Source organism: Furipterus horrens, unplaced genomic scaffold, assembly GCF_987537825.1.
Source record: "Furipterus horrens unplaced genomic scaffold, mFurHor1.1.pri manual_scaffold_5, whole genome shotgun sequence".
Taxonomy (NCBI): domain Eukaryota; kingdom Metazoa; phylum Chordata; class Mammalia; order Chiroptera; family Furipteridae; genus Furipterus; species Furipterus horrens.
Window position 1 is genome coordinate 43,999,197 of NW_028327175.1, and position 25,886 is coordinate 44,025,082.

The window sequence follows — 25,886 nt, forward strand, 5'->3', positions numbered from 1 at the left end:
CAGGCCAGCACTCAATTCACTGAGCCACACCAGCCAAGGCCTAGTTTCCTAAGTAACTGCCTAATTTATTGCTAAATTCCTTCTAGCCCTTTTGTTGCATTTTTTCCATTTTTCTATAATGAGCGTGTATTGCATTTTTGGGCTTTGAAAGCTGGTTAGAGATACAAATGGTATAAACCTCATCATGGTTTCTCACACTTCAGATTTTCACTTACCACCTTCATGATTTGCAGTATCATGTATCTGTATTTTTAAAATTTAGTCTTAGCTTTGCAATAAAAGTATTAAACTCTTACTTTGTTTCAGTCTGCCCACCATTCTTCCTCCTTCTGGCAACAAAAGCCCAGATTTATTTGGGGGACCACCTATTCCTCACTGGATATAGTTTTGGTTATACCATCAACTCAGGTGACCTGCCCTCTTCTTGCTGAGGGGGTGAGCACATAACCCAAACCAGTTCATTTGAAGGCACTCTGAGATAAAGACTGAAAATGGTTGTCAGGATTTCAACCTGATAGCAGCACAAAAAACTGTCTTAGTATCTGGAGCTGTTTCAACTCCTGACCTTTCCAAAGCTTTGAGTCTTCAACTTTTCCTTGGACTCTGGAGTCTCTCATCCTTTCAAATAATGATTGTGCTTATTAACAAATCAACAATTCTGTTTGTAATCCAAAGTTCCAATATATCATGAAATTAGTTTTGATGTGGTTATATTTCCTCAAGCAAATCTTAAGATACATAACCTGATTTTAAATGTCCATTAATAAGCCACCCTAACAGTTATTTTTAAAAATATATATTTTATTTATTTTTAGAGAGAGGGGAAGTGAGAGAGGAGGAGAGGGAGAGAAACATTGATGTGAGAGAGAAAACTCAATCAGTTGCCTCTTACACACACCCCAACTGGGGACTGACCCCAAAACCCAGGCATGTGCCCTGACTTGGAACTGAGCTGGTGACCCTTCCTTCGCTTAGCAGGTTAATGCACAACCAACTGAGCCACACTGGTCAGGGCGCTAACAGTCATCTTCAGTGGTACAGGCCACATGAACCTTTGACCCCTTCACCCCAAAGAAGTCCTTGGCATGCAATATATGTTTGTAAAAGGAAAGTATTCAATAGGATTATCTTGATTTCAGTGAGGTTGGTAGGCAATTTCTTGTGAAAACACAAGTGTAGAGAAAGGCTACACCAACTTGTATTGCAAGGAAATGTTCCTGCACTGATATACCAGTAAGCTAATTCATGTCCAACTGATAAAGTAGTAAGAGTAGTACACGGCATGGAAAATACTTCTATAAAAGTTACATTACAGCCATGGACGGGTAGTTCAATTGGTTATAGCATTGTCCTGCAAGGTTGCAGGTTTCATCCCAATCAGGGCATATAAAATAATAACCAATGAATGCTTAAATAAGTGGAATAAGTTGGTGCATCTCTCTTTCCCTTCCTCTCTAAAAATCAGTTTTTTTAAAAAAGCTATGTTACAAATTTTAAAATCTCAATTTTCCTGGGCAAATGGTCCAATAGTAGGCTTGTAAGTGTCAAGGAAATTGGTGACTCCCAAACAAGTAGAAAATAATTAGCAGCAAAGGGCAAATGTAATTAGAGGGTCTCTGAGCCAGAGTTAACAGTATTAGCATATTTACAAATCAGAAAAGGGGCATTCTGCAGCTCAGCACAAATGCTTCTGAGGACAAAGGATATCTGAGATCAAAGGGGAGGAGATAGTCATCACCAAACTCCAGGAAATGGGAAAATGTAGCTGGACAGCCTAGCAAACAAGATAGAGAAATTTCAAAGAAAAGCTGGAGACAGACCTATAACCAGATCACCCTGAGTTAATTTTCACCCTCAGTTGATTTAGTTAATCGTGTTAGATTGTAACTCCGGAGTATCCAGCATGGAAAAACGGAGGAGCAGGAGAAGGAGGAGGGCTTTACTTGCGTTAGGATAAAAGCAGCCGGCTCCATCTTTTAGGCGAGCACCTTGATTTGGCTTTTAGGCTGTGCCCAGAGCTGCAGATCTGTGAATGAACAACTGCCTCAGTTACTGCTCAAGTCCTGTGTCCCGGTGTTTTATTGTGAGCATATCTCACAGGTTACCTGTGAACTTTTAAAGTGTATTATTAGCTAATGAGCACTTTGTAAAAGGTTTTGCTTTTTAGAAGCAAAATTGAAGGAAAAGCCTGTAGGAAGTTTTAATTCTTTCTGGAATTCATAGGGAAGTGCATTTGATCAACTTGTAGTCATTCTGTCTCAGTGACATTTTCATGACTTGGCCATCTGGAAGGACAACATATTTCAGTACATGATTACTATATAGCAAGGACTTTAGCAGATGAAGCTGTAGGAGGCAGTTTAATAAATGTTGTTATTTAGTCTTGATCTAAAGGAAAACTGTGATTGATAATCATAAAAATAATTTAATTTTTAATTGAATTTTGCTGTTTATAGATATTCATCACCAAAGACAATTAGGAATTTACCTAAAGAAGTTGACATACTCCCTGCTTAGTTGATATCCCTGTTAAACCATGACACAGATGGTAAAATGTGCAAATCTAATAAGCTGTTTGTCAAAGTCAATTTTACAGTAGGTTTTCACTTTAGGGATATGTTTTTCCCTCAGTAATATTGAGGTATGATTGACAAAAATTGAATATATTTAAGGTGATGATTTGATATATATATACATTGTGGGGGATATGCTTTTTAAAGTTTAGTAGTTTTGAAACATTGTAGACTCAAAACTAACAGCAGTAGTACATCTGCCTTTAACAGAAAAGCTATCTATACAAGATAGACCTTGAAAATATAATATAAAAATAGATTGCCACTTTCTGGAATTGGAAAACTCTTCCCACCTTTAACATATGCAGAAAAAGAGCAAAATATATTTTTTAAAAGTTAGGAAAACGATGGCAGCAATCAATATTCTCTCAGCCAAAATTTCAAAAACAGTGTAGTTTGATAAGTGGGTAACAATTCCTTACACTGCCACTAAAAGAAAAGGCATTCAAAAGGAATCAAGTAACTAATGAAACAGACCTCAGTATATCATCATGGGCAGTAGCAGCTGCTCCCTCTTATTGTCAGCAGGACTTACGAAGATTGCTAATAATAATGCACTACCTCCTGTTAAAGATGATGTAACATAGTATTCTTAATGTCTATCAAGTGTACCATGGATTTTGGTATTTGTACAATTACAATTACACTGTAAAGTTGGTACTACTTTATCTAAATGATTTTATCTTGCTTTGGCAACAAGTCAAATATCAAAAAGTGGTACATCAATTAACTTTACTGACTTCTTACAATTATTCACCTGTATTGTTTCCCTCTTTAGAAGTTTAGCTATTTTAGTTTTCTTGCTTAAATATGCTACATGAAAAGAAACTAAAGTGTCAATATATTTCATCAATTACACGAAATTTTTTTTCTTTTTTTGTCTGGAGGAAATATCTGGTAATGTTGAAGTTAAAAATAAAACCCTCTATCATAACAATGAATTTATTTAATACTGTAAAAATTAATAACATTCAGTTTGTGTATATCTTACTGATTAATTACAACCCAGAGATCTTTATCTTAATATTCATGTTCTTTTGGAAATGTAGTTTTCCCTAGATTTATAAGAATTAAATTTTAAAAAGTCCAACATTATTCCACTACATGTGATATTTTAAACATGAAAATTATTCATGAAAAAAACAAATAGCCCTGACCTGTGTAGCTCAATTGGTTGGGCATAATCCCACAGAATGAAAAGTTCTATTCAGGGTCAGGGCACAAGCCTGGGCTGTGGGATGGTCCCCCCATCAGAGCGTGTTCGAGAAGCAACTGATCAATGTTTCTCTCCCTTTTTTTTTCTCCCTCTCTTCCCATCTAAGAATACATAAAATCTTTTTTAAAAAGCAAATAAAGGATATGACTTAAAGCATAAAAAGTTCTTTGTACTCAAGGCTTATCTGTGTAGAAATCCTAGAGATAGAGTTACAGAAACCAGACCCATAAAGAATCTTTGTGGTGCAATCAGACTTCATTATCCCTTTTATTAGAATGTAACCTAAGCTATTGTAATTCTTTTGCCCTTGTGACTACCATGATATAATGTTTTGAAGACTGAAGTTAACTTAAGAAATAGAACAAAGCTTTAACTGAAAATAGGTGCTAATATGAAGATAAAAAGTCAGGCTAAAAAATTTCATGTGTGCCTCATTCAGTATTAGACACTTAGAATGGTATTTTTATTCTCTTTGCAATCGTGCATATTTCAGGAAAGTGTCTCAAACCTTAGTTTCTTTAGGCTATTTTCAAATTTAGAACCATTATTAAGTCACAAGTTTTTGAACTTGTGACTAAGAAATGGCTCTCTTACAACACAGAGTGAATCCTAATGTAAACCATGTATCAATGTAGGATCATCAATTATAACAAATGTACCACTCTGGTGGGGTATGTTCATAGTGGGGGAGGCTATGCAGGGGATATATGAGAAATCTCAATTTTGTTGTAAAACTAATTGTTCTAAAAAACGAAGTATTTTTAAAAAAAGAACTTACAGCCCTGTCCGGGTAGCTCAGTTGGCTAGAGAATCATCCCAATATAGCAAGGTGGTGGGTTTGATCCTCAGTCAGGACACATACAAGAATCAACCAATGAATCCATAAGTAAGTGGAACAATAAATCAATGTTTGTCTCTCTAAATATCAATAAAACTTAAAAAAAAAAACAAAAAAAATGAAAAAAAGCACTTATTCCAAAAAATGTTAAAGCTAGTAAAACATACTGAGACCTTATTCAGTTTATGGTCATTTAGTTGCTATTCCAGGTTGGTCATTTGTACTGTCTATTGTAAATTCTTCAAGGAAACCAGTTTGTTACAAAGCCAAATTAGATAAAGGCATCTTAAATTCTATTATAAAATTCATTTCAAAGAGCTACCTACAAAGTTTAAGATCCTAGATTTATGTTAGAAATCGTATTATCTGATCATATTACCTCTTTAATTAATTATATATATGCTCAGTGCTGATAAAAAAAAATAATGTTCAGCCCTGGCTGGTGTGGCTCAGTGGATTGAGTGCTGGCCTGTGAACCCAAAGGTCGCAGGTTCGATTCTCAGTCAGGGCACATGCCTGGGTTGTGGGCCAGGTCCCCAGTGGGGGGTACATGAGAGGCAGCCACACACTGATGTTTCTCTCCCATTCTTTCTCTCTCCTTTCCCCTCTCTTTAAAGTAAATAAGTAAAATCTTTAAAAATCAAAACAAAAAGACAAAACAAAAGAATGTTCACCAATATATAACATGCATAGTGTTTTATTTTTGATATAATCTTTATTGAATTTTTTTCCCCATTACCATTTAGTCCCCTTATGTCCCCCTCCCCCCAGCAATGGTTAGTGTTATATTCTTTGAAGAATGGTTCTGAAACATCACCCAAGTCAGGGTGAAAGGTAAAGTTTAAAATAGTTTTTATAAGGCTATGTTATAAATATGTAATGACTCTTCACTCTGCAAAATCTTGATTACAGAGCTTATCATACACCTAGTTGGCAATAGCACCCAGGTTTTCCAAATTGTCAGCATCATTTTTCTCTTGTCTGCATTAACTTCTTCTCATTAGCTGCTTTCTGCTTTTGTTGCATGATCTCAGAGTCCCTATAACAGGAGAAAAGGCTGTAAGCTGTCACAGAAAAGCTGATTATGTTGTCCCTTGTTTTCTATATATAACCTTTTCAGTATATTAGAAGACAATTTAAAAGAAGATGTAAACATGTCTTTACATTTTCATGGATGGAGATAGAATGAGAAGGCAAAGAATGGAAAGGCTTAGAAGTCAGATTTTATTTTGAATCCTATCTCTACTATTATGACCTTGGGCAAATAACCTCAAGGCCTTTCAAAATTAGAGCAATACATATCAGCTTTGTTCTGAGGAATAGGTATGAATATATATAAAAGCATCTGACATTAGCTAGCTATATGCAGAAATAAAGGTAATTATTCTTGCCAACAAAGTTAATTCATTCTAAAATTTTTCCTGGTTAAAAGGAGCTTTTAAGAAGTTTCCTAGAGCCCTGGCTGGGTAGCTCGGTTGGAGCGTCCTGATACACTAGGGTTGTGGTTCAAACCCTGGTCAGGGCACATACAAGAAGCAACCAATAAATGCATAAATAAGTGGGAACAACAAATTGGTGTCTCTCTCTCTGTCTCTAAAAAGCAATTAAAAAAAAAAAAAAGTCTCCTAGATATCCTATCTGGTACCTAGGATTAGAACATAGATGTTATGCAGCAATTCAGTTTCTTATAAGCCAAAAAGCTTAATAGCTAGTGATTAAAAATGGATTACACTAAAGAAAAGCAGGATATTCAGGGCATTTTCTTAACCCTTTGTGTGTCTGGCTGAACTCCACATGCCATATTAAGTGTGAACTACAACCAGACTACTTGGGCTAGATGTTTCAACAAGCCCGTATTAAAAAAATATTAATGGCTCTGTATTCAACACCTAATGTATGCCAGGCACTTTATTGGCTCTATCTAGATTAACATTTCAGATAAAACATTTTTTTAAAGGAAAAAAGTTAAAGGCTTAGAGCTAAATAATTTGTCCCAAATGACATAAAAACCAAGCTTTGTTCAATTTCAAAGTCCAGGCTCTTTTCTATCTTGGTATTGCATAGATTTAGTATTATATTTTAATTCAGGATAAGTAGCTCTGTTCGTGGCAGTAAGACATTTCTGCATCGCCAATAGCAAAAACAAGGAATGAGAAGGCAGGAAAAACAAGACAGCTACAAAGAAATGAGGTATCATATTAAAGAACAGTGATAGTTTTCTGTTTGAATCCAAGCTTTGCTGTGTTTGCTGTATGACCTTGGTATTATTACTGAATTCAGAGCCTGTTTCCTGTTCCATGCATTGAACCCAATACCACTTTTCAGAGCTGTGATGTTTACAGAAACTATATAGAACACCCAGCACAGAGTTTTAAAAGATGTGGGAATTCATTAAACAGTGGCTGTTACTGAGCCAAGCCAGACTAGGGTTTCCAATAAAAATACTATTTCAGGGTCACTTGATTTGTACCACTTTCACTTTTATTTTAATGTGAGTAAACAGAAGTGCAAGGCAAAACTTATTTTAATAATAAATGTCATAGAAAGGAAGCACAAAGTGATATTTAAAGGCTTCAATCTCATTAAACAATGATTCTTAACTCTGGCTGTACATGAGAATCACCTGGGGAGCTTTTTAAAAGTTAGGTTTAACTATGGTGCAATAACATTTACCTAGAGCACCTTTTATTTTTTATTTATTTATTAATTCTCACCTGAGGACATGCTCACTGACCCTAGAGAGAGGAGAAGGGAGAGAGGGAAACATAGATACAAGAGAGAAGCATAGTTGGTTGCCTCTCACACATGCCCCAACAAGACCAACTCGCAACTTAGGCATGTGCCCTGACTGGGAATTGAACCTGAGTCTATGGGACAATGCTATAACCAACTAAGCCACACTGGCCAGGGCTAGAGCACCCTGTAATGCCTAACCTCAGAGCAATGAAATCAGGACTGGGGGTAGGGCACGGTAGACTGAGCAGGCTTCAAGGTTCCCCAGATGGTTCTAATGTGCAGCCAGGTTTGAAGACCACAGAGAAGCCATAGTAACGCATGTGTAGTCAATTATTCACTTGACTTCCAAATTCCACATGGATAACAACATCTGACTTTAGAATAACATTCAACTTCTGTTTTAGAAACATGAATGCATTTTTTTTTTACTTAAGCTCAGTCTCACAGTATTCCTGTAGTAGTTTTGTATAATTTGTCATAGTCATATAACAAGGCTGTCCAACCCAATGGATCTTCAGAAGTCAATATAGCTATGATTATTTACTTTCTGTCTCCTTCAGAACAGTTACCACTATAATTGAATCACCTGTCATCTAGACTAGCTTGGATAGAATGCCTGCTTTGAAAATGTTGCAGTGACCAGAGGGGAGTGAGGAGCAGGATAATGGTGGAAAAAAGGGGAAGGGACTAGTCAAAGAACATGTATGAATGACCCATGGACATGGACAAGTGTGGGGATTGACAGTGGGAGCAGGGTGGTGGTGGGGTTGAGCTGGGTGGAGGATGGCAAAGGGGAAAAAACTGGGACAACTGTAATAAAATAAGTTTTTTAAAAAGTTGTATCCCCGGCACCTAACAGTGAACATTTGGAAGACGTTCAATTATTTTGCTAAATGAAGTTCTTATGGTTGTGGTGGAGTTGCATGAGGTTCTCTGCCAAACAAATTACAGCTTGAGACCTTAATTCTTCATCTATGGGTTGGGATAACTACTTCATATAGTTTTAGTATGCCTGGCACACAATAAATATTCAACTGTTACCTTTTCTGCAAATTAGGCCTAGTTCTACTAAGAATTTAAAAAAGGCTTCCCATTCTCCACAATGAAAACTTCAGTGACTTGAGAATTCTATTAGTATCACTGACCTTAGTTTTCTCTGAGAGGCAGTCAAGCTATCCTCTTTTCTTTTTCCCTTGCTAATTTCCTGGGATTTCTTCATGTTTTTCTGGCGGGCAAGTTCTCGCTGATTTCCACCTACAAAGATAAACAGTCATACTCTTTACCATAACCAAAATTAGCAATTCCATTATATGGCTCTTATTTACATGTATTTGAAGTTTGCTTTTTAATAGGTAAGTTAGTAGAGTACTATACTGAGTGGTGTTCCCAGATCTGACCACAAGGAGGAAGCTTAAAGGTAAATACTTAGGGTCTTAAAAGTATTATAACAATCAAGGTGTTCACTGCTGTAAATACCAGATCTCTTAAACCGGGCATTCCATTCCAATCGTCTGCATATATGGGCCAGTATTCCAAAATAAGTTCCGGCTTTTGCGGGGTATGCGTGGAGAGAGAAAGGTACACGAAGATCACACTTCGCACAAGTTGGCCCATTACAAGACAACTGCTAAGCAAGCAAATGAAGATGCTTGTGAAACATTACCTGCGAGGGCCAAACAAAAGAACTAGGGGGGAGACTCAGTCGGAGCTCCCAGTTTTTATCAGGCCTTAGGATTTTAAGTACCAGCTATAAACCACCTCCAAACCAGGACCCCTCCCAGGGCTGCGGTTTTCACACACCTCACCTCCGCGGAGGTGCTCTTTACCGTGTAAACTCGCACCTGAGAGGCAGGCACCCTTTCAGGCTGCACCGCAGCCAACCGTCCCTCTCTCTGCCGAGTGATGACGGGGTCCCCGCCCTATCTGACCCTTGGGGATTCACCAGCCAGCCCCCGCCTCCCCGCCAGCCGCGCCTCGGTGATTCATTGGCTTCCTAGCCGGACGCTCCCACCGCTTTCCCAACTCGTCCGCACACTCACGGGCCATGAGGACCAGCGGAGCGAGCCTTGGAAGAGAGAGACTCAGAAAAGCATCAGCTTCCTCGCTCACTCGGCGGCCGTCCTCTCCAACGGGTCTGGAAGGCTGAGCCTGTGCCGGCCCTCTGCTGGACCACGCCTCGGCCCCGCCCACCGCCCCGCCCATCGAGGCCGCACCTAGGCGACCGGCGCGACTGCCAGCCCCTGCGCGTGCGCGGCTGGCGGGGCGGGGCCGGGCTGACCCGGGCCCTGGCCTCTGCGCTGGGGATTAACCCGCACCCCCCGGCGTCTACTGCCTTGCAAGTTGGGTAGAGTCCCGAAAACAGGTCTTGTGTCTGAGGGAGAGAGGGACAGGCGTGTGTGGATTTTCCCCACCGTGTACCTGGCATTGAGGCTTGACCAGCTTCCATTTTGGGGAAACGACAAAAATGACAATAAATGCTATAAGATCCAACTATGGCAAAGAACATTAGCTTCCCTCATTCATCCCCTTGCAGCGGCGGAAAAGGGATGAACGGGGCAGAGTAGATTGAGAGTTAACTGCGAACGGCAGTGTTTGGTCCTTACTTAATTTCTTTCCTGATTCTCGCACCAACCCTGCAAGGTAGGCTGGCTTCTTTGTTCAGTTTACTCAAGAAGTGACTTGAGACTCACACCAGAAGCTAACCTAACAGCTACAGGGACTGGTAGAAGTGCGATTCAAATTTAAGACGAACTCTCAAGTCTGTTCATTTCTCATTTTATTCCAGCGCTCTTCTCACGGTCGACAGTACTTTAGGCGTTTTAGGTTAATGGCTTCGTGCTTGGGTTGTGTGATGGGGAGAGGATGGATGGCAGGAGATACAGTCTTACTACGTATTGGAGTAGCGCAGAATAACCTTGGAACCCACGTCAAAGCTGTGAGAATCTACCATTGCTAGACACACACGCAAAAATGCTTGATGGTTATTTGGTTGGTACTTATTTTCTTCATCTATTCCGTAAACCAAACAGAAATGTGTAGAATTAGTCCGGACGCCCCCAAATTACCCTCAATTAGCATTCAATATGTTAGCTATTATTGTCATTCTTTTCATCTCTGAGAGGCTTGCTCACCACTCTCCAAGTGCCACCCCTCCTCCTCAATACAGTTTACAGGACGGGTGTCTGTTCCCACTTAGAGAACCTCTGGAATAACTTGAGTAGGGGGAAAAGGAGGACCTTCTGGCCAGGTTCTTTATGGAGATAAAGACATCATGAGCAAGGGAGGGAAGAAATTGGGATTGAAAGGTAAGTGGTAGAGTTGTTTCTGTAGATGGCCTTAAGTTACAGTCTCATTGGGCTTTTTCTTTGCAACTGAAAATACATTTTTTTGAGTTGTAAGGATACACGTGATGTACAGCATGCACATGAGAAGTGTTGGGTGTGTCTGCCAGGAAAAACTGGAGACTTTTAAAATTACTGCGATGCTATCAAGAATTTACTCCATAAATATGGGTGTGTAATGAATATTTTGACTTTAATAATAAAATTAAATCCCTGTTCTCATCCCTTTACTAATGGGAAATTAAATCTTAGTCATCATTGACTTTCTTACCTGCAGGATTGTGAGGATACCCTAGACTCTTATGTGGAACAGGACATTTGAGGAAAGGCCTTGTGTTTTCAGTTTATACCAGAATATGCTGTTCAAAGCTATATGGTCATGGCAGGGGCTCCAAGATTCTTGAGACAACTCCAGCATGGTTTTTTGTTGTCGTTGTCCATTTTTTGAGCTTCTTCTTTTTTAAAAAATTGATTTGAGAGAGCAAGAGAGGAAGGGGGAAGAGAGAGAGAGAGAGAGAGAAGGTGGAGAGAGACAGAGAGACCGAGAGACACAGAGAGTTATATGCATTCATTGGTTGCTTCTTGTATGTGTTCTGATAGGGGATTGAATCTGCAACCTTGTCAAATGGGGACAATGCTCTAACCGACTGAGATGGTTGGTCAAAGTTCTTGAGCTTCTTCAGGTGTATCAAGAGGTTCTGTTGCCTCTCCAGAGTACTTGAGGGAGCCCACAGAACTCATGAAACTCCATTTTCTTTTGTCTTGAAGGAATCTCTTTTTTCTTCTGTGATTTCAGCCTTGCCTTCCTACTGTCAAAAGCACTTGTCATTCTTTCTCCCTCTGGATGAACTTGCAATCTCTTCAATCAGTTCAGTATCTTATCCCTTTAACATTTTGTTATTAATGTAGCAGGATGTTCTTGTAGAACCATTTTATCCTTCTAAGAAGAAAATGAGACCTTTATGTTTCCACAAGTCAGGGTATTTGTATTACAGGTTTAAAAACAGGCCCACACTCTGTAGATCTAACTCCCTCTCTGGCCAGTTTTTCTCTATCATAGAGGCCTTGTCTAACCACCCAACCTAAAATAAGCCAGTCTCCTATTAATCTGTCATATTACCCTTTATATTTTTATAGCGTTTAATACATTCTTAAGTTATCTTGTTCATTTGTTTGTTGTATTTTTTCCTCTCCTACCCAGAATGCCTGTTTATTGTTCTACTGCTACCTCCTGTAGCAGATTAAGAATACTGACATTAATTTACAAAGTTTTAACTATAATCATTTTTGAACATTAAAACGTATACAAACACATAGAGTGAACGCTCTTCCTCCCACCGCATGGTTCCTAGAAACCCATTCCCTTCGTAGGAGGTAACTATTATCAGTTGTTTCACACCTGAATTTCTAATCTATGTCCTACTCATTTTAGAATTTCTTAGCCTTGGGCATGTGCTGGAGAACAGGCCCTTCTCTACACGACCCTCTAAAAACAAAACCGGCCAGCCATTTTAATAATTCCTGTAGAATTTTGGACTGAGTGGTTGACTACCTCCTTCCCCTCTTTTCAACAACTCCTAAGGAAGACTGGAGAGGGGAGAGCACAGCGGCTTGCGTCTCTATTTCTGGTTCACCGGTAACCCAAACTCTGTAGTTTGACAGTTACCATGGCTCCAGGTCTGTGCGTCTTACGTCATTCCGCAGCGCTCGCTGATGACGCAGTTAATTTAGGCTCCCTCTGAGGGCGGGGAGCAAGGTGTAGGGGGAAATTTAGCTGTTACTCTAGCAGGGTCATGAAGAAGAGGCGGCGGCGGGGGAGTGAATCTGCGGTAGCTGCCCGCTGGGTTGGTTTGTGACTTTGTGCGAAGGGCATAGTTCTCAATCCCCTCTCCGAGCAGCGGCCGGGGCTCGGGGCTGAGAGCGGCCGAAGGGCCGCCTCCCCGGGCCCCGTGGCTCCGCCATGTTCCGCAGGGCACGCCTTAGCGTGAAGCCTAATGTCAGGCCTGGTGTGGGCGCTAGGTGCTCCACCGCCCCCAATCCCCAGCGTGTACAGGACGCTCCCAGGCCGCCGGACTCTGCAGCGGCTTGTGACCCAAAGCCAGCGGAGCCCACAGATGTGCCCCTGGCGGATTTCGGGGGAGTGGAGCCCCAAGGAGAGGCTCCCAGGAGTAGGTAAGTGCTTGAAGAGGGGAGCATTTTCATCTGCTCCGCCTCTCCGGGCTTGTCAGCTGGAAGCTGAGCGGATGAACTTTACCGAAAGAGTAACTCCCTCTCTTGCGTTACGTCTTAAAATTGAGGCGGATGATACAGATTATCGGGGAGAGAATCAGGTCTTTAAGTGGTCGTGGGAGGAATCCAGGGGTAACTTGAAGATTAGCCACACGTCTAATTATTAATTAGATAATTTATTTTCTATTTGTTTTAAAAACTATTTTATTTATTTATTTTTAGAGCGAGAAACATCGATCTGTTGCCTTTTACATTCCCCCAACTGGGGACCTGGCCTCCCAACCCAGGCATGTGCCCTGATCAGGAATCGAACCTGCGACCTTTTGGTTTGCAGGCTGGTGCTCAATCAACTGAGCCACACCAACCAGGGCCATTACATAATTTAGATTACTGTAGTTTTCATTCTTCTGGAGTACTTTGTGGGGATAGTACTTTACATTTTAAAAACACTTATTTTTATTAAAAATTTTTTTTATTGATTTTTTAAAGAGAAGTTAGAGGAAGAGAGGGAGAGAAGGAGGAAGGGAGAGAGAGAAAAACGCTGATTTGTTGTTCCACTCATCCATTTATTCATTGGTTGTTTGTTGTGTGCCCTGACCAGAGATCCAACAGCAGCCTTGGTGTATCCGGATGATACTCCAACCAACTGAGGTAGCCAGCCAAGGCCCTTTTATTTTTAAATGAAGACCAGTGTTATTTTGGTTCTGCTGATTTATGTTAGTGGAAAGAAGGTCTGATTACTTGTTTTGATTTGCGGGTGTGTCCCTTTAACATGGTGACCATGCTTTCTGAACGGAAAAGCATGTGTCTTGTACTGTATTTGGATTCAGGATTCCTCTACTGAATTGAACAATTTAGTAGACTTTGCCCCGGCAAAAAGTACTCATTTATAAAATGGTAATATTACCCGCTTTGGAGAATTATTGTGGGATTAAAGATAGCTGATATAAACTATCTTGCACAGGACATGGCAGAATAATGGCTTACAAAAAGTTTTTTGTTTAAAATAAAGGTGATGGAGCAAAGTCAAGACATGTCAGGCTAATAATGGCCTCCGTTTCTATAGTATGTGTATGAGGAAACCAATAAAGACCAACCTTATTAAATGACTGTGAGATGTATAAATTCTGTTTATGCTTTGGCTTGAAGGTGAAAATTTTATTCTTTTCTTTTTGGCTCTTCTTACTCTGTTGGCCTGAACTGTTGCTGGGTATAGGGTATTAATTTTCTAGCTTAATGATACTTAGTAATTTCCAGGTTTCTTAAATGAATTTGTTCCAAAATTCCATCCAAAAATGGAGATACAAATACCAGTCATTGTTAAATTAATAATGCATGATGATTGATGATTTAATAAATTACTAAAAGTCTATAGTCTTGACAGTTAGGCTGGAGGGTATTTAATTCTTAGAGTTAACATTTAGGGAGTATACTTCATTTTTATCATGTATTTTTCTTTTTTATGGGTCTGCATTAGTTGTAAAATTCTGTAGGGTATATGTTCTTTTTAAAAAAGTTTTTATTGTTATTCTGTTACAGTTGTCCCAGTTTTTCCCCTTTGCCCTTCTCTGCCCAGCCCACTCCCCACTCCCACAGTCAATCCCCACACTGTTGTCCGTGTCTGTGAGACATTTATACTAGTCCTTTGACTAAACCCTTTCCTTTCTCCCTTCTCCCCTCTCCCCTCCCCTCTGGTCACTGTCAGTCTGTGGTTCTATTTTGCTCATTAGTTTATTTTGTTCATTAGGTTCCTCTTATAGGTGAGATCATGTGGTATTTGTCTTTTCACCGACTGGCTTATTTCGCATAGTCTCCATTTCTGTTGTGCTGTAGTGAAAGGTAGGAGTGCCTTCTTTCTTTCTGCTGCATAGTATTCCATTGTATAAATGAACCACAGTTTTTTGACCCACTCATCCAATGATGGGCACTTAGGCTGTTTCCAGCACTTGGTGCTACTGTGAACGTAGGGGTGCATAGGTTCTTCTGAATTGGTGTCTCAGGATCCTTTGGATATGATCCTAGCAGTGGAATCACTGGATCAAAAGGCAGTTCCATTTTTAGTTTTCTGAGGAAATTTCATACTGTTTTCCACAGTGGCTGCAACAGTCTGCATTCCCACCAGCAGTGCACCAGGGTTCCTTTTTCTCCACATCCTCGCCAGCACTTCTTTGTTAATTTGTTGATGATGGGCATTCTGTTTGGTGTGAGGTGGTATCTCATTGTGGTTTTAATTTGCATCTCTGAAGGCTAGTGATATTGAGCATCCTTTCACATGCCTATGGCCCCTCTGTATGTCCTCCTTGGAGAGGTGTCTCTTTAGGTCCTTTATCCATTTTTAAATTGGATTGTTTGTCTTCCTGGTGTGGAGTCGAATGAGTTCTTTATGTATTTTGGAGATCAAACACTTGTACAATGTATCATTGGCAAATATGCTTCCCTTTTTATTTTGATGATGGTTTCTTTAGCTGTGCAGAAGCTTTTTAATTTGATGTAGTCCCATTTGTTTATTTTTCCCTGTATTTTCCTTTCCCTAGGAGATAAATCAGCAAAAATACTGCTGTGTGGGATATCTGAAATTTTATTTTATTTATTTATTTTTAAGATTTTATTTATTTTTAGAGAGAGGGGAAGGGAAGGAGAAAGAGAGGGAGAGAAACACGATGTGTGAAGAGAAACATCGATCAGTTGCCTTCCCCAACCCCCCAATGGGAGACCCTGCCCAGGCATGTGCCCTAACAAGGAATTAAACTAGTGACCTTTTGGTTAGCAGGCCACTGAGCCACACCAGCCAGGGCTGAAATTTTACTGCCTATGTTTTATACGGTCATGACTCTTTTATCCATTTTGAGGTTTTTTTCTGTAGTATGGTGTAAGTTGCTGGTCTAGTTTCATGTTTTTGCATGTACCAGTCCAGTTTTACAACACCATTTATTGAAGAGGCTATTTTTACTCCATTGTTTGTCATGCCCCTTTGTCAAATATTAATTGACCATAGAAACATGGGTTTATTTTTGGGCTCTTTTTTCCAGGAGTATGTGTTCTGTACTTATTGCATTCAGCATACTTAGGTGGAATGCATATGGTGCAAGTATCAAATTATAATGGCCGAGAATTTAAACAGGAGAGTTTTTGAAAGGTTGTATTACAGGTTTAGGCATTTTCCACTTTTGTGTATAACTAACATATGAAAAAAGTCGAATGCTTTTTTTTTAGTATATTTTATTGATTATGTTGTTATAGTAGTTCCAATTTTTTCCCCTTTGATACCCTCCGCCCAGTACCCGCCTTCCCTCCAGCAATCCCACGCCCCTTAGTTCATGTCCATGGGTCGTGCATATAAGTTCTTTGGATTCACCGTTTCCTATATTATTCTTAACTTCCCCCTGTCTATTTTGTACTAATCGATTATGCTTTTTAATCGCTGCATCATATCCCCATTTCTCCCCCTCCCCCCTCCCAGCTGATAACCCTCCAAATGATTCCCATACCTGTGATTCTGTCCTATTCTGGTTTGCTTAGTTGGATTTTGTTTTTATTTTTTAGATTCAGTTGTTGATAGTTGTGAGTTTGTTGTCATTTTAGTGTTCATAGTTTTCATTTTCTTTTTCTTAAGTAAGTTCCTTTGACATTTCATATAACAATGGCTTGGTGATGATGAACTCCTTTAGCTTTACCTTGTCTGGGAAGCACTTCATCTGCCCTTCCATTCCAAATGATAGCCTTGCTGGATAAAGTAGTCCTGGTTTCAGGTTGCCTTTCATCACATTGAATACTGCTTGCCAGGCCCTTCTTGCCTGCAAAGTGTTCTCTGAGGAATCAGCTGATAGTCCTATAGGCACCCCCCTGTAGGTAACTCTGTGCCTCTCTCTTGCTGCCTCCAGGACTCTGTCTTTATCTTTCACCTTTGGCATCTCAGTCATAATGTGTCCTGGTGTGGTCCTCTCTGGGTCCAGCTCACCTGGGACTCTCCGTGCTTCCCGGACTTGAGTGTCCATCTCCTTCGCAAAATTTGCGAAGTTTTTCTCATTATTTTCAGTTCTTCCTTCATTCTGCACTAGTTGACTGTTTTTTTTTCTTCCTTATGTTCCAAATCATTGATTTGAACCCTGGTTTCCTTCCCTTCACCATTGGTTTTGTGTGGATTTTCCGTCATTTCACTTAGCATAGCCTTCACCTCTCCTCTTATGTGTTTGCCGTAATCAAGCGTATCTGTCAAGCCTGTGAGCACCTTTATCACCAGTGTTTTGAATTCTGGGTCTGTTAGGTTGTCTCCTCATCTGTTAGGTTGGCTATGTCCTCGTTGCTTTGTTCTCCCACTGGAACCGTGATCCATTTCCCCTTTTGGGCCGTACTTCTCTGTCTCATTCTGACGGTCTCCTGTGTTTGTTTGCCTCCACGTCCCAGGTAGAGCTGTCGCTCCTGTTACGTTGTAAGGGGAGGAGCCTTAGGGATTCGTCAATACAGGGCAACCTGTTTCACCAGGTTGTGGCGCTGTATGTGGGGGAGGGGTCTGAGAGGGAACAATGCCGCCTGCCGAGCACTCACCCCTTCTCCAGGCACTCCTCCCACTTCCGCACCAGACTGGTGCCCCTCTCTAGCTGTTGCCCTGGCAGTTGTTCCCAGAGTGGGTGGGTCTGCAGACGTTCTAGGACCGTGGGGGCCCTTTAAACAAGTGGACTCTGCTGAGAGACCAGCAGTTTCTTCCTCTGCCCCAACCCCCACTGGTCTGCACAGTCAGAAGCAATGAGGCTTGATTTTCCCCGATGCTGGGACTGTGAGCTTTGAGGTCCTGTGAGGAGCTGGGAGTCCCTCCTTACTTTAAAATGTGTGACTGCGCTTTCTGCTGGCCTGTGGCTGCCGCCACCACACTGCATCCTCTCCACCCCGGCTCTGCCCTTCCTACATGTCTGGATGAGTATTTCTTCTTTATATCTTTGTTTGCTGGACTTCCATGCAATTTGATTTTCTGAAACTTTTGGTTGTTTCTGGTTTTAAGGTAGTTGTATTCCTTCTTAGTTGTGGAGGGAGATGTAGCATGTCTGTCTATGTCTCCATCTTGGCTGGCCGAATGCTGCTTTAATTCTTGAGTTGCACCCCCTCTCTTCTTTTTTAATTTTATAATTTTTTATTTTTAGAGAGAAGGGAAGGGAGGGTAAGGAGAGGGAGAGAAACATCAATGTGAGAGAGAGACATTGATTGGCTGCCTTCCATATGTACCTCTACTGGGGACCAAAGCTGGAACCCAGGCATGTGCCCTGACCTGGAATCAAACTGGCAACCTTTTGGTTTGTGGGACGGTGCCCAACCATTTGAGCCACATCGGCTTTCCTCCCACCCCTGGCTTTTTGACTTACCTTGCTTTCTGGTCATTCCTGAGATACTTAATATCCAATCTGAGTTATATCTAGTATCTAATTTGGTGTGACTGAGCATTTTTTTGGAGTGAAATGTTTGATAGCTATATAAGTAGCGTTGTGCCTGATAAAAGACAAATGATTTCTGCTTGAAACAGTTTTGTTTCATTAGTGTAACTAAATGTGTATCTTCAAATACTGTGATACAAATATTTCAGAGGTTTGACATGTATGTTTGGATTGACTGATCTCAGGTTGACAATAAACGTAAAATGTCAATAATTTAGATCAAGTTAGAAGAATGTCAGTGTGAATTATAAGCTTAACTTAAAAAACAATAACTCAGTTATTTAGTGATTCAGATTAGACTAAATAAGTTTTTGTGTTTTTTGTAAGTTAGGTTTTTTTTTTTTTTGAGGGACCTAGCTTGAGCATAAAATTTTGTGCTGTGATGTGCTTAGGGACTTGAAATTTGAAAATGATCAACAGTCTTCATTAGGATTTACATGTCTATTAAAATGATTTACAACAGTCTTCATTAGAATTTACATATCTAATGATTTACTAAAATTTTTATTGCAATCTCTGTCATAAGTATCATACATCTCAAGTCATTGATTTTTGTTAATGATACTACTGTTTTGGATTTTTACTAGATTATTTACTTTAATTTTATTGAAGGGGAGAGAGAGAGAGAGAGAGAGAGAGAAGGGGGGAAGGGGGGCAGAGAGAGACATCAATTTGCTGTTCCACCTGTTGATTGATGCATTCGCTGTATGTGTCCTGACTATCGAACTTGTAACTGTGGAATATCGGGATGATGCTTTAACCAACTGAGCTACCCAGCCAGGATACCAGATTAGTTTTTAAAATTAAAATATTTAAAAGAAGATCCACGAAGCCCTTTTTATTTTCTTTTTCGAATTTCAACAGTGATGAAAAGACTGATGGTAAGAATGATGTTGAAGAACCCAGTAAATCTTCCTCTACTGTTTCACAGAGAAGAAAGCGAATATCAAGTACTCCTACTCTGGTTAAGCCTGGTGTCAGTGTTCCTTCAGAGCCTCATCCCTTATCTACAGTTAATCAAGAAGCTCCACAGCCAAACCCAATTCCAGCAAAAGAGAAACAGCCATGCTCAGACAGATACCGAATATATAAAGCCCAGAAACTTAGGGAAATGTTAAAAGAAGAACTAAGAAAAGAGAAGGTAAGAGAGAAAAATCAGAATTTTGACTGCTGCCCTCTGGATTTCTATTTTTGTGTCAGTCAGACATCATTTGGAGGAAAAAAAAAATAAGCATCTATAGCATTTTTATGGGGGGACAAAACCAAATAACATCCCTTATGTTATTATCCCCTTTTCTTAACAGAATGATTAAGAAGCACGGTGAACTTGAACTGTTTTTTTCATGACACTAATTTTTATGTATTTTATTAATCTATATCTTTGTTTTTGGTGAAAGCCACAATAGAAGTTTCACACACACACAAACACACAGAGAGAGATACATGTATAAGCATATGTATAACTTTTAATCATATTTTTTATGAGGATTTCCAAGTGACATGAGTTATATTCATTTAAGACAAGTATAGTTGAGCAAAGATGAATTAATAATGTAATATTTTCTAAATTGACGATATAGAAATTATAAATGGGGGAAATTTTTATGTACGCATATAGTAGCACCCATGTTCTTTTTAATCTTGATTATTTTTTTGAGAGGGCGGTGTAACAGCAGTGAAGCATGCAAGCTCTAGAGTTAGCTACTTAAGGTCTGAATATTAGATTCACCCCTTACTGACTATGTGACTTTAGGTAATTTAATTAATCTTTCTATGTATATTTTCTTATTTGTAAAATAGGACTAATAGTATACCTAACTGAAGGATTGTGAAGATTAAATGTATTAATACTTGTAAAACTCATTTAGAGTATTGTCTGGCAAAAAGTAAGTGCTTGACAAATGTCAGCTCTTATTAGTAGTTGTAGATTTCTCTCTTTTTAATTAAGAGGAAGACACTTAGCTTGGTGCTTTGTTTTTGTTATCTCATTTTCTCATTTAATTCTCTCAACTGTGTGTAGTAGATATCACTATTTTACACAAGAGGAATAAGCTCAGAAATGATTTACTTTATGTCACACATCAGTGGAGCATATGACATTTGAGTCCATATCCTCTAAAATCTAAGTCTCTTAAATGTTCTGTTTTATGGAATATGCTTAATTAGATTTATTTTGGGCTATTAAGATTAAACATTTGCTTTAAGAATTTCATATGATACACAGAATTAGAATTTACTGCAGGGTAAACAAAAGCCATGTATTTATAAATCCTCAGTGAATTATTGTAGTTAAAAGGAATCAGTAAGCATGATTTTATATAATAGGTTTTTATCCAGTCCCAGTCACTAGTTTTTAGAAGTCCTTAATGTATAGCAATTTTTTAATGTTCAGTTTATGAAAGTTTTCGTAAAAGTAGGCATAATTGTGGTAGGAGTAATATTCAAGCACTTGCAATGAATGTAACAGTGGACTGTATACTTGAATATAGTGCATTTGAAATTTTTCTATATTCATAAAATAAAAGTGGGTCTCTGTGTGTATATATATCTAGAAACAATGGAAGAACAAATATGCCATAAATGAAAGTCAAAGGCTACCAGATCGTTCAAAAATGACTATGAGAGACTTCATATATTACCTGCCAGATAGTAATCCAATGATGTAAGTAAACTTTATTTGCTTTACTTTGAGTGTGTAGTGATTTAAGAACCATCTATAGAGTACAGTTTTATGTTTCCCATAAGCATATTGACTAAATTTATAGCACATATGATATCCTTTTTTTAAAAAATCATCACCCAAGGATGTGTTTTTAGAGAGGGAGGGAGAGAGGAAGAGAGAGAGAACAAAAGTGAGAGAAACATCAAAGTGAGAGAAACGTAGTTTATTTCCCGTTTGTGCCCTGCCTGGTAATCGAACTTGCGACCTAGGTATGTACCCTGACTGGACATCAAACCTGCAACCTTTTGGTGCACAGGACAACGCTCGAACCAACTGAACCACCTGGCAAGGGTTCTGATGTCCTTTTAAATGGAATTTTACAACAAATATTAATGGTATTTCAAGTAACTGCTTTTGGGGGATGGTAAATGATCCCCTTTATGTTTGAGATTATAAATACGTTTTTGCCCTGGCTGGTGTGGCTCAGTTGGTTGGGTGTCATCCCTGAAACCAAGAGGTTGCTGGTTCTATTCTCGGTCAGGGCATATGCCTGGGTTGCATGTTCAGTCCCTGGATGGGGGCACATTTGGAAGGCAACTGATGGATGTTTCTCTCTTACATTGATGTTTTTTTTACCTCTCTTTCTCCCTCCCTTTCCCTCTCTCTAAAATAAACATTAAAAAAATTAAAAACAGGAAGTTTTTCTCTGTTATATTAAGATGTAGTAAAATTTACTAAACAGCTTTTCTGTAATTATGATTGCAATTTCTATTTCTTGTACACTATAACCTTATCTAAAGGGGTCATCTAATTTTCATGCACTATCTCAATTAAATGTAGTAGCATTTGATTAACAAGTGCTCTAAGAATAAAGCTTTAATCAGAGTTGGCCTGGGGAGGCAGAGGATTTATGATAAATCTTATTGTGTTGTTGCTGGCTTAGCTGGTGGATGTAGGAGTAGTCGCATAATTTCAGTATAGCTTTTTTCAGATTCACTAGGTCTTTGGCCTAGTTCAGTGATTTTCAACCTATGTGCCACAATAATTTTTTTAAAAGATTTTATTAATTTATTTTTTAGAGGGGAAAGGAGGGAGAAAGAGGGAGAGAAACATCAATGTGTGGTTGCCTGTCGCACGCCTGCAACTGGGGACCTGGCCTGCAATTCAGGCATGTGCCCTGACTGGGAATCAAACCAGCGACCTGTTGGTTCTCAGGTCTGCAATAATTTTTAAAACATAAAATACCTGACTATTTAGTCAGGGACACTAAACTCTTTTTCCCTTAGGATTGCCAAATAAAAAAATGACAACACCCAACACAACAATAGCTGTCCAGTGTGAATGAGTCAAAATTATACCTTTTTTTTTTTTTTTTTGTCAGATTGGCAAAAAATATATTTTTTGGTGTGCCACAGAATTTTAGTAATTATTTTATGTATGCCATGAGATGAAAAGGTTGAAAATCACTGGCCTAGTTGAAGGCAGGGTCAGAAGCCTAAGTTTTGAGTTTTTTGACAAGCTACTAGTTTGCTTCATGCTTTGGGACTGGGAGCCTCCCTTCACTAAGGAATTAGAGGGTAAGAGAGTGCCCTCCCTAGGGCCTAATAAATCATTTATACTTGGTGACAGAAGTATTTGAAAAATTGACTGTTGGGGCACATCATTATTAATAGTAAGTTTATGGTATATCATTACAAATGCAAGTTAAAATAATTTACTTCTTGCCTACAGATAGAATTGACAAGATGTAAATTAATTATTTATTAAGAAGTATTCTGTTATTTGTGTTCAATAGTACTTCACTGGAGCAAGAAAAGAAAACTGAAAAATCATTGACACCAGTCCAGACAAGAGAGTAAGCATCTCACTCCCCCAGTTTGTTTATTTATTTATTTAATTGTTTTTCTATTACAGTTGCCCCGTTTTCCCCCCTTTGCTCTCCCCTGTTCTGCCCACTTCCCTGCTCTCCCACAGTCAATCCCCATTTAGTTGTCCATGTCCATTAAGCATCTCATCTTATTCTTGTTTTGAATATATTCTGGTCTGGATACATTAAAAAAAATGATATCAAATGATAATTCCTGTTATAGTCAAATTACATGTGATAGGTGATAGGAATTTTTCCATAGAATTGCTAACAAGAATAAAGCTACTGCCTGATGTTCATAAATAAGGAAGCCCCACACTATTTGTGTATTATATATATAAATGGCCAATGTTATGATTTTAACTTTAAACCTTTTAGAGTTAAAAGGGGTTTTGTTTTGCTTTGAATAATAATTATTCACATGGTACAAAATTCAGAAGGAACAGAAGTATACTGAGAAAATATTCCAACTTTGTTTTTCTGCCATCTAGTTCCTGTACCTGGAGGGAGCATGTTACCAATTTTTTAATGTACCATTCCAATTCCAGCCTACATTTATTCACACAAACATGTATATATATATATATATATTTTTCTTTTTTCCTCTTCTTTCCCCCTTTTCTTCCCTTTCCCCCTTCCTTTCCCTTTTTTCTTTTAGCATTCTCTGTATGCTGTTCTGCAATCGATGTAGTTTTGATGCCACTAGTGAGTCTTTTTGTACAAACTCCCTGTTGCCTTCCACATTACACTGCCATGTTAGTTTGCTACAAAGAGAACCCTCCACCAGACCTCTTAGGAGGTTATTGTGCCTTTGTAATTTATGGCGGAGGATTGTGAAAATTAGCAAAAACATTGGGATTTTCTGGTTTGGTACTAAAGGGCTTATTAAGTAAACACTGTTTTGCATAGAATCCACATTGTCTTAAAGCAGAACTCTCAAACTTTACAAAGGTTGTGTTTTTATAGATTTATAGGTATTTTTGCTACAGTAAAACCTTAAGGATACAATGAAACTATATGGGATTTGGAGTCATCATTTGGAAAATTGTGTGTGGCTTCTCCTTCTACTCTTACTGTTTGTGTAATCTAGAACAAAAGTTACTTATCTTTGCCAAGCCTCAAAAGGGCATGAAAATACCCCCAAGGGTTATTCTGAGAGTTAATAAAATGATTTAGAAACTAATGCTATATAACTGTAAAGGTTATTTTTTTACTTCTGTAATATGTAAGAGGATTACTGTGATACTTTATTGAGATAGAAAAGATGAGCATTTATTTCTCTTTATTTTTAGAGAGTAAGGCTTTTATTAAATGCTACCAGATAAAATTTGAGGAAATGTTATAAACATGTCCTTAACAGCACATAGTATTTTCTTTTATTTATTGATTTTGGAGAGAGAGAGAAAGAGGAAAAGGGGAGAGAGAGAGACAGAAACATTGATTAAAAAAATTTTTTTTTATTTATTGATTTGAGAGAGATCGAGAGATTGATTTGTTGTTCTCCATCTATGCATTACCAGCTGATTCTCCATGTGCCCTCACTAGGGATTGGACCTGCAACCTTGGCATATCGGTATGACTCTCTAACCAATTGAGCCATCTGGCCAGGGTAACACATGGTATTTTCAATTAGTTTACAGGAAAGTTGGAAATAGCTAGGAGGTTGAATTTGCACCTCTCATAGATACATGAATTACCCTGTGTTTACCTTTGGTAGGCAAGAAGATAAGAGTACTCCTGATGCTGAAGATAATGAAGAACTAGAAGAAGAAATGGATGATGGGCCATTGCTGGTTCCCCGAGTAAAAGTGGCAGAAGATGGTTCTATAATTTTGGATGAAGAAAGGTAAGTTTAAAAAAAAAGAGAGATTGTGGTTTCATGAGAACAAAACTGCTTTGTCTAATGAGAGATTGAGTTTCTGTGTCATTGTCACTTAGACTGTGATATTTATCTTTGCATAATGGATGTTGTAAATAGAAAGATGTGTTAGATATATTTATAATTTTTGGCAGTTTTTATTTTTAGAAGCTTTTAAAAATTGATGAGAGAGAGAGAGGAAGGGGCAGAGAGAGAGAGGGAGACATCGATTTGTTGTTTCACTTATTTATGCATTCATTGATTGATTCTTGTATGAGCCCTGGCCAGGGATCAAACCCTCAACCTTGGTGTATTGGGATGATGATCTAACCATTATGGCATGGGCTATAATTTTTAGCAGTAGTTTTATAATTTTATATTTGTATGAGAAGATGATACTGCTGATCTATCATCCATTAACCTATCACTGTTGTTTTACCAAATTTACTGGTAATTGGGATGAGCTACTGAGCTAATCACATGCTGTCCTCCTCTGAGAATAAATTTCAAAGATCAACTCAGTTTTGAAGTCAATATTCAAGTTTTCATATTATTAACTAATACCATATTCTGGTGTATGGTGGTTACTAATGAAAATGCAATGAAACATAGGCTTAATATATTTTCTGATTTTTATTATGGTGAAGTTTAATTTAATTTCTGGTTTACTTTCTCAGTTATAATATTAAATTTCTCATATTTGGCCCTGGCTGTTGTGGCTCAGTAGATTGAGTGCTGGTCTGTGAACCAAGGGGTCACTGGTTTGATTACCAGTCTGGGCACATGCTTGGGTTGTGGGCCACGTCCTTAGTTGAGGACTTATGAGCGGCAACCACACATTGATGTTTCTCTCTCTCTCTCTTTCTCCCTCTCTTCCCCTCTCTCTAAAAATAGATAAATATAAATCTTAAAAAAATTTCTCATATTTGGCAATGTGGAACTTAATTGTCTTTCTAAAGTGTATTTTTAAAAAATAGTTTTTAGTAAGTAAATTAAAAAGAGGGGTAGAAAGTCTTCTGACAGTTTAGTAAAATAATCATTTTATAGCATACAAATTCTATGATAATAAAACATAATGTAATACTCTTAACAATAATTGTTTACATGTTTTTTCCATTATTTTGTGATGATGATTTTACTGGT

At 38.7% G+C, this 25,886-nt stretch overlaps 2 protein-coding genes across 2 annotated transcripts in view; one reads left to right on the forward strand and one right to left on the reverse strand.

The window, feature by feature from the left end:
- Positions 1-5,366: 5,366 nt before the first annotated feature.
- Positions 5,367-9,538, reverse strand: LOC150008490 (small EDRK-rich factor 1-like). Its single transcript, XM_090278953.1, has 3 exons — positions 9,403-9,538; positions 8,509-8,617; positions 5,367-5,666 (listed from the first exon to the last, which is right to left on the reverse strand). Exons 1-3 carry the CDS (start codon positions 9,407-9,409, stop codon positions 5,594-5,596), a joined length of 189 nt encoding a protein of 62 aa, XP_090135079.1. The 5' UTR covers positions 9,410-9,538; the 3' UTR covers positions 5,367-5,593.
- A 2,910-nt stretch (positions 9,539-12,448) lies between these two features.
- Positions 12,449-25,886, forward strand: part of BDP1 (BDP1 general transcription factor IIIB subunit) — a 95,042-nt gene continuing 81,604 nt past the window's right edge. The window contains exons 1-5 of the mRNA XM_090276365.1: positions 12,449-12,876; positions 19,221-19,497; positions 20,909-21,018; positions 22,814-22,873; positions 24,603-24,731. Coding sequence (XP_090132491.1) covers positions 12,665-12,876; positions 19,221-19,497; positions 20,909-21,018; positions 22,814-22,873; positions 24,603-24,731 — 788 coding nt within the window. The 5' untranslated portion in view covers positions 12,449-12,664. The remainder of the gene's footprint in view (positions 12,877-19,220; positions 19,498-20,908; positions 21,019-22,813; positions 22,874-24,602; positions 24,732-25,886) is intronic.